Source organism: Bos javanicus, chromosome 6 (assembly GCF_032452875.1).
Source record: "Bos javanicus breed banteng chromosome 6, ARS-OSU_banteng_1.0, whole genome shotgun sequence".
Lineage (NCBI taxonomy): Eukaryota > Metazoa > Chordata > Mammalia > Artiodactyla > Bovidae > Bos > Bos javanicus.
In genome coordinates, this window is record NC_083873.1 from 26,386,288 (window position 1) to 26,398,411 (window position 12,124).

Sequence of the window (12,124 nt, forward strand, 5' to 3'; positions counted from 1 at the left end):
ACTCAGAAGCTGTGTGCCTCTGAGCAAATTAATCTTTCTCAAAATGGAGTTAATAATAATGCCTCCTTCAGAATAAATAGTTGCGATGCTTAAGAGAGACATGGCATACTGAAGGCACTAGCACAGTGCCTGACACGTAATAAAGAGAAGGTAATGTTAGCAGTGAGGCAGGGGACCTCAGCGATGACCTGTCTGCCCTCCTCAGCAAGACGGACAGCAGGCCATGGTGTCCTCTGTCACAGCATCCCACCATTGCTCGGGGTGACACTGTGATTCACTGCATCAGGGGAGTGACCTGCCTTTGTCCGCAAAGGGCTTTAACATGAGAAAGTCTCAGACTTCCCTGGGCTGAGTTTGATGTCAATAAGGATGTAGGTCTAATGGTCTCCCGTGTGTGCAGTCGTCTCTGTTACCCTACTGGTCTGGGACCTGTGAAAATGAGAGTGACGTGCTGAGTGGCATTATTTTTGTACTGTAGAGACCCAGAAACATTTTGAGTCATTTGAGAGGCTGGTGCATTTGTGGCTTCCGATAGGAACTGTAAAGTGAAATAACATTCTGGTCAGGGCAGTAGAGAGGCTAAGCATACTGGTTTTTTGTTGGCATGCTGAAAATACATTTTTCTAAATGTTCTCAGACTTCCGTGACCAAGGGTAGCTTGGAAGAAAGGGGTCCTTCGGTTTTGCTCCATCGAGGCCACAGTGCCGAGCTTTTCTGTGTAGGAACTCAGAGTGCATCAAGTGCTGTGTCACTGCAGTGTCAGATAATTGTCCAGGGCTTGGGAAGTTCTGCTTGTAAAAACACCACCACCTTTTCCGAGCAGTCACTCCTCTGTGTTATTTCCCGTTCGCTCTTTTCCCTCTGCTCCTGCTGTTTTCCCAGCCCCTTTTTGGATTTGTTAGTCATTGCCTACAAAGTGTCTGTAGCTCCCCGCTGCGAATGGCAAAGACCTCGCCAGGTGGACCCTTCTCAGATTTCCCTGAAACTGGAGAGAGTAACCACCCTTACTCTCATCTTCTCCACGGCTCCCTCTCAGTGGACAGCTTCCCTGACGTTTAACTTGATCAAGATGTTAGTAAAATAAACAGCATGCGCCACGGCCCTCAGTCTCAACCTGCCCACCCTCTTTTCACCTCACTGTTTGGAGAGGAAACTCAGAGTTGCTGTGGATAATAAAGATGAGGACTAAGATGTGTCTTTCCTTGTGGCCAGTTACAGCCAGTCCTGATCACTGAGCTCTGAGCCGTGTGCCACGTGTTTCCAAACCTGTGGAACTCTGGTTATAAGACACACTATTATTTGAGGTACAGTCAAGGCGGGAAAAAAAGCAATTAAACTGAGATACCATCATTTTTAAGACACATCCCAATTTCAGAGATGTTAAAGTGTGCTGGAAAAAACGTGTCTCTTAAAGGAGATGGAATGCTGTGAGAACTGATTCAAATGGACTATCCTCCTGGTTACTGTTGCTCCCCTCTCTCGCCCCATACTCAGTGCAGCTGATGGATGGCTGAGTCTGTGTATCTTCAGCTCAACCTTGCATGTTATTTGTGTGCTCTGTGTTATGCATGAAGTTATAGCACTGAGTTTAGGCCAAGTCATGGAAGCCCTTTCAACTACAATGTAAGTATTATAAGTTTCTGACAAAGATTCCAGGTGTTTTCTTTGGGTCATCCTGGACTTGATAAGGGTCCTGTTCCCTTTAGAAGGGGTGATAAAGAGTTGACTGAGGGATACTGGGGGTTTCTGCAGGCCCTCCCTGCTGCAGCCCATTCTTAATGGCATGATGGCAAGGAGAAAATCTCCAACTCTGCTAAATTCATGCCCCTAGTTATCCATTTTCTAGTGAACATCATGCTTAGGTTTATGGCATACTCACTGCTTCCTCTCCAGTCCAGAAAGGCAGCATCAGACATTATTGATGACTTTAATTTTATTCAAGATTTTACCTAATTATTATTCTTTATAATCTGAATGACTTCTAAGCAAGTGCTGTTCTTAATGTGGTAATAATTTTATCAAGGGGATGGTGGTATTTCTTTTCCTGTTGAAGACTGTTAGATTTTAGAGAAAACTTTCTCAGCAGATAAAGTAACCAAAAGAAAAGTGATTGAAACTTTGTACTAGTGAAAATATGGCATTTACTCTCATACTTACATCACTTTCTCGCTTTCTTTCAGTTTTTGGGAATAGCATTTCTTGGAATCGGACTCTGGGCGTGGAATGAAAAAGTAAGTAAAACATCATTAAAATCACACATTTTGTTTGTAAGAAGTTGCACGTTATATGTTGTCTCTTTTTCCTCTTTGATGACTGCCAAGTGTATGGAAACATGGCTCTTTAACGAAAAAGTACCCCTGAAAAATAATGTCACAGTTCAAAGATTGAAGAATGGAGCCTAAATTGATCATTGCACAAAAATAATTACAGAAGTAACAACACACGTGCATAACACAGAATGTGTTATTGGAATTTTATCAGTTAGCTGGAGAGACATGTTCCCATGGAACATGGGAACACTCTGGCACAAGAATTTCAGTAATGCATATAAATAATACTAACAATACTAAATAAGCACCTGGAGCCTTTTTTTCTCTTTTATTTTTTAAAAAACCCTTTGGAAGATTATTCAAGCCGTGAAGATTATATTTGAGTGTGAACATTATATGCTAAGCTATTAGCATGTGGTACGTATGGAAGAAACTAGATACAATTCGTGTTTGAAAATCAGATAAACTTATCAGTGTTGCTAAGAGTGTGAACACTTGTGTGCTGATTGGAAATGTTAAGGAATATCCAAACTGTGTCATCAAATATCACACAGTAAAAAAATAAATCTGGATCTATGGAGAAGGCTATATGAAGACACAATGTTCTGGGTGGTTTATTATGTAAACAACACCCTCACGACAACACTGCCCTGTGTCCATTCCTCCACTTCCCTTCCCATCCATACCTTTGAAGTTTTTTTCTGCAGCTTCTCCTTCTGACGCCAAGCAGTGGAATTCAAAAATAAATACTTTTTTCCTTCCTTCTTTGGACATGAGATCATTGGCAGCATTTTATCTGTTCTGGTATTTGGCTACACAGTAAAGCTTTATCATCTCCCACCTATGAGAGTGAGGGCGTGCATGGATTGGTTAAAAGTTGTCAACTAAGACGTTTAGCTGAAATTTTCCCAGAAGACCATTCTCTTATCACATTGACATTTCACCCTCTGAACTTGACCAAGGCCTGAAGTCAGGCATTCCTTTGAAGTGGTCTGTGTATTAGGAAAGGAGAGAAGAACTAAGAAAGTCCAGCAAACAAAAGCCCTTCAGCTGCAAGAAGGCATTTCCACAAGTAAAACAATGTTTAGATAGATTGTATCTAGTAAAACTCAAAGTAAATCCCGAGTTTTGAAATTGAACCGCCATCTGTTTATTTTCAGAATACTTGTACAGATTGTGAAATGTTTATGGAAAATGAACCACCTTCCAGCAACCTTATGAGGAAGGGTGGTGACTGTACATCAAGGGAAACAAATTAAGTTCCCAAAACAGAATTTTATCTCCAGAAACTTTTCTGTTGAATAACTGACCTTCTTTTGGATTATGATCAGCTTCTGCGTCGATCCCTTTATAAGCCTGGAGGTTTGTACTGGTGGAATCTCAGAAATTCCACTTTTAGAAGCCCTCTGTTTGGTTCAGGGCCAGATCATATAGCTTTGTATAACTCTCCTTTAATCAGTCCATTTCTATCTGCTCTGAAAAGATGCTGGAGGGCATTATATGAACTAATTATCTGTTCTAGCAATAAACAGACAATATGTTGTTTTGAAGGTTTTTCTCTTTGTGAAATATAATTATCCTTCTGTCTCATCAGTCGCCCCAATGCCTCTTCTTTGATTAAATCACAAAATTCTAAAACCGACAGTATCATACAAACGTCAGAGCAAGGGGATGATGTGGTCTCTGCTGCTGCTGCTAAGTTGCTTTAGTGTGTCTGACTCTGTGCGACCCCATGGACAGCAGCCCACCAGGCTCCCCTGTCCCTGGGATTCTCCAGGCAAGAATGCTGGAGTGGGTTGCCATTTCCTTCTCCAATGCATGAAAGTGAAAAGTGAAAGTGAAGTCGCTCAGTCGTGTCCGACTCCCAGCGACCCCATGGACTGCAGCCTACCAGGCTCCTCCGTCCATGGGATTTTCCAGGCAAGAGTACTGGAGTGGGGTGCCATTGCCTTCTCCGGATGTGGTCTCTAGGGAGGGATGAAATAGCAGTTCCCTCCTTTTTCAGGGCTGGTATCAGCAAAGGGAAGGCTTCTCTGCAGAGCTGGAGTTACTTGGCCAGGGTTGCCCAGCTACTGTGTAGCAGAACTCTGTGAGCTGGGACTACGCGGAGGTAGCGGAGGACAAAGGACATGTAACAGCTCAGTATGGTGCATACTGGCCGTATGTTTGGGCCCTGAGTTGGGGGTGAGGATGCAGCAGCAAATGATGCTGAGTCCCTGTCCCGTGGGGCTTGTTTTTAGTGGGGGCACCAGCAGTAAGCAGTTAACTAGCCAGGAACATGTGTGCAGGTGTGGATGAGTGCTGAGAAACGCAAGGTACAGAGTAAGGGCTACTTAAAGAGTGGTGGGGAAGAGGTCTCTCTTACTTTTTATTAATTTCTTTTTGGCTGTGTTACGTCTTTGTCGCTGTGCGGGCTTTTCTCTAGCTGTAGTGAGCGGGGGCCACTCTCCAGTTGCAGTGCCATGGCTTCTCTTGTGGAGCACAGGCTCTAGGGTGCATGGGCTGCAGAAGTTGCAGCTCGTGGGCTTCGTAGTTACGGCGCCTGGGCTTTAGAGCGCAGCCTCAGTAGTCGTGGTGCGTGGATTTAGTTGCTCTGAGGCATGTGGAATCTTCCTGGACCAGGGACCAAACCTGTATCTCTTGTTTTGGCAGGTGGATTCTTTACCGTTGAGCCACCAAGGAAGCCCCAAAAGGGATCTCTTTTAGATAGAGCACTTGGGAACGGTCTCCCTGACAAGAGGGTGCTGGAGCAGAGACCTGGATGAAGTAAAGAGGGGTCTGCAGAGCATTGGGGGAGTAGCATTCTAGGCAGAGGGAATGGCAAGTCCAGTGGCCCTGAGTCAGGCACATAGCGATTCCGAGGAGCAGGAAGAGGCCAGTAGAAAGGGAGAGCTAGATGTAAGGCAGGTGGCCAGAGAGGCAGGCAGAGCCAGGAGGGGCAGGGGCCGGTAGAGGCTGAATGAGAGGAAGTTACCAGGCCATTAAGGGAGTGTCCTAATCTGGCTTTTAAGATCACTCTGGTTGCCATGAGGGGAAAAAAAAAAGCACAGCTCTGGGGCTGAAAGACCAGCATTCAGTACTGACTCCTTCCTTTGCTGTCAGTGTGACTTTGGGCAAGTGGTTTAGCGTCTCTGGGTACCCTTCCCTGGTTTATGCAAAGGACACTCGTGTCAGCTTGTAGGGTTGCTGTGAGGATGAAGTGGGGTGGCTCCCCACACTGGGCCTGGTGTAAGGTACATGCTTTCTGGGACATGGTTCCCTTCCTTGGATGCCCTTCATGGGCACCAGCACAGAATGGGGGCTTTGGGAGCTGCCTCAGATTTTTGGAGCATTCCAGGCTCTGATCTGTGGACTGAGAATCGGCTGTGTTCTGGGGTCTCTTAAGGAGGGTGTGATGTTCATTGATTGACTTGGTAGCTGCAGAGGCTGCTCCGCTGAAGCCCTTGGGGATAAGTTCTAAGCTAGACCAGGCCACTGCTGGGATGATGTTCTGAGGTGAACCGCAGGCGGCCGAGGGTGACGGCCGCGTGCACCTGCAGGGCGGGTCACACCAGCCTGTGCATCAGTAAATCCCCCCAACGGAGATGTGGTGACATTTACTTGAAAAGAGGCCCAGAGGGTAAATCCCCAAACTGGGTCACGGCTGGAAGGATCAGATTTCTTTAATAGGTGGGGTTTTGCACATTTTTATGTGGAGCACAGAAACATTGGAGGCAAAAATCATTAAAAATACCAGGCTGAGATTTAGGACTAATATTACAGTGGAATATTAGACTTAATAATTAAATAATACATTTAATCTAGCTTCCAGATCACCGTCAAGATGCAAAGGATGAATGTGTCTCCAGGGGAAACTGGTTTATGTGCAGTTTTTCAGAAATCATAGGATCTGTGGTTTTAGAAGGAACGTTAACAGTCACGTTGCATGAATTACCGCCACTACAAGCTTGGCAGCGTCCGGCAGTAATCACCTCATCCATTCAAAGAACATTATTGAGCACACAGCGTGGGGCATGGCTTGCGCTGGATTCTGGGCATGTAATTCCTCAGGGAATTCATGTTCTAGGACAGGCATGATTATATATATAAACTCTGAATGCTAGTTTGTTCTAGGACGGTGTGCTTATATACATAAACTACACTTCAGTCATGTCCCATGCTTGCGACCCCACGAACTGAGGCCTGCTAGGCTCCTCTGTCCATGGGATTCTCCAGGCAAGAATACTGGAGTGAGTTGCCATTTCCTCCTCCAGGGGATCTATAAATAAAGTAATACATTGCAATTTGTGCTAATTTGGAGAGTACAGAAGTTGAACAATTCCTTGGGCAAAGCACTCACCACTTTTCTCTGGGTTCCTCTTACTATTAGAAAGACCTTCCTCCTGCCAAATTAGAATCATGTCCTACTGGTTTTCATTCATGGAATGTAGGTCTGCCCCATTGGGGCCCATTGTAAGCCCTTCTCCGTATTTAGTCCTTGGTGTGTTTCCTTGTGAATTTCCAGGCTCTGGTGGAGGTGGGGGATCCCTCTGCCATCTTGATCTCACTCCTCTGCCGTCCCTATGGGCCCTCTTCTCCAGGGAGAGGATGTTTTAGGGGCCATAGAGGGTAGGGCTGGATCGCGTCCCCTCTCTCCTGTCTGCTCAGTACCACTTGAGGTCACACAGTGTATCACTGAGTGGTCTCAGGTTGGTCCAGGTCCAGCTGGGTTTCCTCCCTCCATCTCACATCTGGCTGATTTTCAGAGGCAGATGCAAGAGTCCAGATTGCCCCAGGTCTGTTCTACCTGCCTACCTGCAGAGATTGCTTTGAAGCTGGACGCTCAGTGCTCTGTCAACCAGCACATTCCCCACTCCGCTCAGCTTGGTTTTAGCCGTACTTTTGATCAACGTCCTCGATCAAGTCCTCCTTTTAACTCAGACCTTCCTTTAACTCCTTGCTCCAGTGCTACCTGGCAAATTCGGATTCAGTAGGTCTGGGGTGTGGACACCAGGAGGCTCTGTTTTACAAGCTTCCTGTATTATTCTGATTGCAGTCAAGTATAGCTATCACTGATAGAAGGCAGTGACATATTGAGCAGGCCGAGGACAGAACCCAGTGACATGTCACTGGAAATTTCCTTTGGGGTTGACATCATTGACTTGTGTGTGCCCTTGGGTGTCATTAGTCAAGGAGTCTCTAATCCATCTACTTGTCATTGTATCAGACTGTCTTTCTGCATCTTGTCTTTTCTCTGAATAACTAGCCTAGGACTCATATGAACCTTGCTGGTACTTTCTCATTGAACATCATTTTCTTGCCCAGGTACCCAGAAACCTTTATCAGTCAAGTGAGGACTGAGGCATGTTTAATCATTCTTCTCTTCTAGGAACACTTTGCTACTTGGCTTCCAAGATCCATCACATTCTTGAGTTTCATACCTCATTAGCAGTGCCTTCTCATACTTGTTTGCAAAGTCCAGCTGCCTCTTGAACTTCTGAATTCTGGAGAAGCCCCTTGTTTCTCTTCACTCAGGCTCTGGGAATTCTCATTCAGGCTCAGGGCCTCAAGCATCATTAATCACTAATGACTTCCAAATTTACATCTGTGGTCCTGCCCTCTTCTGAACCCCAGTCTCATGCCCAGCATCTCTGCTGAAAGGCCCGCCAGGCTTCTGGAGCTTCATAGCCCAGAGAAACACTCTCGATTTCTCCCCTCACACCTTCTCTTCCCAGTTGCAGGAGATGGCGGCTCGGTCCTCTTCACTTGTTTGGGTGTTCTTGACACCCTTGTCTTTTCTTCTCATACCACATTCAGTCTGTCGGCAAACACTGTCAGCTCTGTTTTGAAACTGCACTGAGAATATGATTTCTTCCAACCACCTCCACTTCTACACACTAGTCTAAGCTGCAGCCTTTTGCCTCTGTTAGTGCAGACGTCTCCACTGTTCCCCAGCCTCTGCTCTCCTGCCTCCACTCCCAGCCCTGGCCGTCTCCAAACAGCAGCCAAAGTGATTCTTTTATTTATTTATTTATTTTTATTATTACTTTTTCTATTTTTGGCCGCACTCACAGCTTACGAGATCTTAGTTCCTTGACCAGGGTTTGAACCTGGGTCCTTAGCAGTGAAAGCGTGGACTTCTAACCACTGGACTGCCCAGAGTGATTCAAGCATAAGGCAGAATCCTGTCGCGTCTCTACTTCGAGCCCTCCAGTGCATTTACCGTCTCACTCAAAGCTGAGTACAGTACTGTTACTTCCTGGTCCTTCTTTCCCACGCTGCGCCCGCCCCTGATGCGCTCCAGCCCCAGCTCATCGTCTTGAGTTCCTCCGCCGTCTCGGATGGACCCACCACCCCAGGGTCTTCGTGCCACTCGGCCCCTGAGAGGTGTGTTCTTCTCTAGAGGTCCCACACAGCTGCTTTCCTCTGCTTCCTGGTCTCTGCTCCAGGGCCACCTTCGTCTGTGGGCCTCCCTGGCCTGTTTGAAGCAGCCACTTCTCACGTTAGTCCCAGCCCCTTCCGTGTGCTTTCCCCGCATTCTTTGTTGTCAAAGGACTTACCACTCACACGGATTTTTTTTTTCCCCCTAAACAGGGACTTCTGTTTACTACTACACTCTAGCGCTTAGAACATTAACTGACATGTAATACCATTCAAGAAACATTGCTTGTGGGAGAATGAATGTGCAAAGGGAAGATGAAAGCGTTCTTTTCAACCCTGGCTCTATCATTCAGACCTCTAGTAAGCATATTATCAGTTCTTATAGCCTAAAAGGAAGTAAAGTGATATGTGGTTTCTGGTATCTGATATGGTAAGGGGTTCATTCAGTGTAGAAACAGCAGATTTCTAACATCCAGGGGAAAAAAAAATTATTTTTGGTGTATAAGCGGTAATCTGTGTATGTCTGTCTTGACTTAGGGAAGAATTGGGGATATCTTCCCTTTTCCGTTTTGCCCAGTGTTTATACCCTTTCCCTGCTTTGTGTGGGATTTTATGCAATTTGAGTTCCCCAACCTAGATTGAACCCTGGGCCCTCGGCAATGGGAGCGAGGAGTCCTAACCACTGGACTGCCAGGGAATTCCCATGGTAATGCTTTTGACTTAATTCTTAGGTAGGGGCACGAGGCTGGGTGATAGATCACTGACAGTCGTAAGTGGGGCTACACTGTTGGGGGCAAGGGGGAGACTCGGCTTTTCCAAGTGGGAAAAGTGCGCTTCCCTGGTCCTCAGTGTGAGCTCTTGGTTTCTCCTGTGCCTCCTGCCACCGCTCACACAGCACCAGCCCTCTGCGTGGAGGGCAAACCTGGCCTGGCTTGTCTGACCTGGAAGCTCTTTGAGGGCAGGAGCCTGTCTTCTTCAGTTTATTATGCTCAGGTCTAGCACGGTCGGATCCGGGTGCTCGTGACCACGTGAATGAGAATGTGCGGGAGAACTGTATACATTGTGGCAGACCCCATGAGCTGGGGCACAGTGCTGGCCCTGGCAGGTGGGATGGCCATGAGAGGAGCTCTCTAGTCTTTATCACTTTTCTCCCTGGCTGTCCTGGGGATAAGGGTGAGTCTTTTTGCTGGAGGCCTTCCCCCTGACCACTGTCTGTAATGCCAGTCTTCACTTCAGAACCCTCCGGTTGCTGCCTGTCATGATTGTACAATAGGCTCAACCTGGAAGAACTTTCCCGATTTTTCCCAGGAAGGAAAAGCTAGACAAGGAGATTCAGTGATTCAAGCAATTCATAACGGTGGTGGTCAAGGTAGCCAGAGGGAAGTGGTAGGTGGATGCGGTTACCCAGGTAACTTAAAGAGAAAAATGCTTGCCTCCCCTGAAAAAGTACTTGAAGGAGACATTTCTGAGATGCCGAGAATACTTTTGAAGGCTTCATTTCGTGGACTGAAATGTAAGTTTGCATCTCTTTCTCAATTGTCCATGTGATCCCCACAGGCTCTCTGTTGCAGTTGAAAATCTGCAAACTGAACAGCTTTTGTTGAGTATCTAGAAAGTCAGCCTATGCTCTGAGGTGTTGTAAACAGTATGCTCAGCAAAGGCATGATATATGTTAGGGGAAAAAAAAACTTAATTTTTCTCTTTTTGTATGTCCCTGTAAACTTTTTTGCAGAGAAATTTATCAGGAATGAAAATTCAGGTGGATCAAAAATTGAGTGTCTTTGTTGTCCACCCTCAGATACCGCAGTCCTACCCTGGGCCAGGAAGATGCCCTGGAGGAAGAAATGACATCCCACTTCAATATTCTTGCCTGGAGAAATCCCATGGACAGAGGAGCCTGGTGACTACAGTCCACAGGGTTGCACAGAGTTGGACATAACTGAAGTGACTTAGCATACATGCATTCTCATTTTAGGCACTAGTCCAGGCCCAGTTATTAGAAATGAAAATAGTAGTCAGTCATGTCTGACTCTTTGCAACCCCATGGACTGGTGCCCACCTCTGTTCATGGAATTCTCCAGGCAAGAATACTGGAGCGGGTTGCCATTTCCTTCTCCAGGGAATCTTCCTGACCCAGGGATTGAACCCAGGTCTTCTGCACTATAGGCAGATTCTTTACCATGTGAGCCACCAGGGAAGCCCAGTTATTAGACAGGGCTGGATAAAAATTGAAACCCCAAACCTCACTTTGCTTTAAAATGTTTGCCTTGCCTGGCACAGTCAACCTTGGGCCCCTGGAGAGAGGAAGGGCCTTTGCCCCCTGCTTCCTCCTGTCCCCCCTCCCCAATCCCCCAGAGGTTTCTCTCCCACTTCCTGCCAGGGCAGAAATGTGGGTGCAGCTTTGCTCTCTGAGCCTGGCAGGTGGTAAAGGGGATGGTGCCTTGGCCCTTTTGAAGTTTCCCCAAGGTCCCTCTGCCTTGCAGTTCCCTTCCTCTGGGTGGGCATCCCTGTTCTAGGTGGCCACCCAGTACCCCTGCCCAGACCTGGTGTCTCCGAGCTTCCTCAGGGATCCTCTTGAAACTTCCTTACTAGGTAGTTCCTTTCTTTTGGATGAAAAGAAATCTGCTCCCTTATCTAGGAAGTGGAGTCACACAACACAGCAACTGCTGAGAAGTCTCATACCATAACCCAGCCCCTTACCCCCTTGATTTCACTGAGGTGTGCAAGAGAAGGAAGTTCTTTGCTTCGTGGTGTGTGTGTGTGTGTGTGTATGTGTGCATGCGCACACAGTAGGAGGTCATCTCCTATTCACTTGGGTTTTCAGATCGTGATCAGTAAAGTCTGAGGTAAGACTATCATATTTTTCTTAACATTTTAGAAACAGGTATATGTTTCCCAGGTGGTGCTAGTGGTAAAGAACCTGCCTGCTAATGCAGGAGACATAAGAGACTTGGGTATGATCCCTGGTCAGGAAGATCCCCTGGAGAAGGGCATGGCAACCCACTCCAGTATTCATGCCCGGAGAACCCATGGACAGAGGAGCCTGATGGGCTGTATAGTCCATAGTGTTGCAAGGAGTTGGACTCGACGGAATGACTTAACACGCATGCACGCACATATGATGTTACACTGGAAACAAGAACAGTCTTGCCCACTGCTGCTTTTTCTCTTTAGACAGTAGAGCATTGTGGTTGGAACACTGCTCTGGGCTCAAACCCCTGCTCTGCCACTTTCTCACCTGGGTCGCCTGGCAAGTTACTCCATGTCTGGGTCTGTGTCCTGCCATGGAAAATAGTCATACCTGGAAAGTTAACTGTGAGGGGGAAATTATCCAGGTAGCTCTGAGCCTGGCAGTCAGTGCTCAGTCGTGTAGCTCTTAACATGGCCTTCATCCCACAATTCAGCATCACCACAGGACCCCCAACAGCTTCCTTAGCCCATAGCGTGAGCTTTCTGAATTCACACGTGAGCCTCCTCTGCTCAGAATGCCTTCA

The 12,124-nt window shown here is 46.8% G+C and overlaps 1 protein-coding gene across 1 annotated transcript in view; it reads left to right on the forward strand.

The window, feature by feature from the left end:
- Positions 1–12,124, forward strand: part of TSPAN5 (tetraspanin 5) — a 180,761-nt gene that overhangs the window by 143,771 nt on the left and 24,866 nt on the right. The window contains exon 2 of the mRNA XM_061419595.1: positions 2,181–2,231. Coding sequence (XP_061275579.1) covers positions 2,181–2,231 — 51 coding nt within the window. The remainder of the gene's footprint in view (positions 1–2,180; positions 2,232–12,124) is intronic.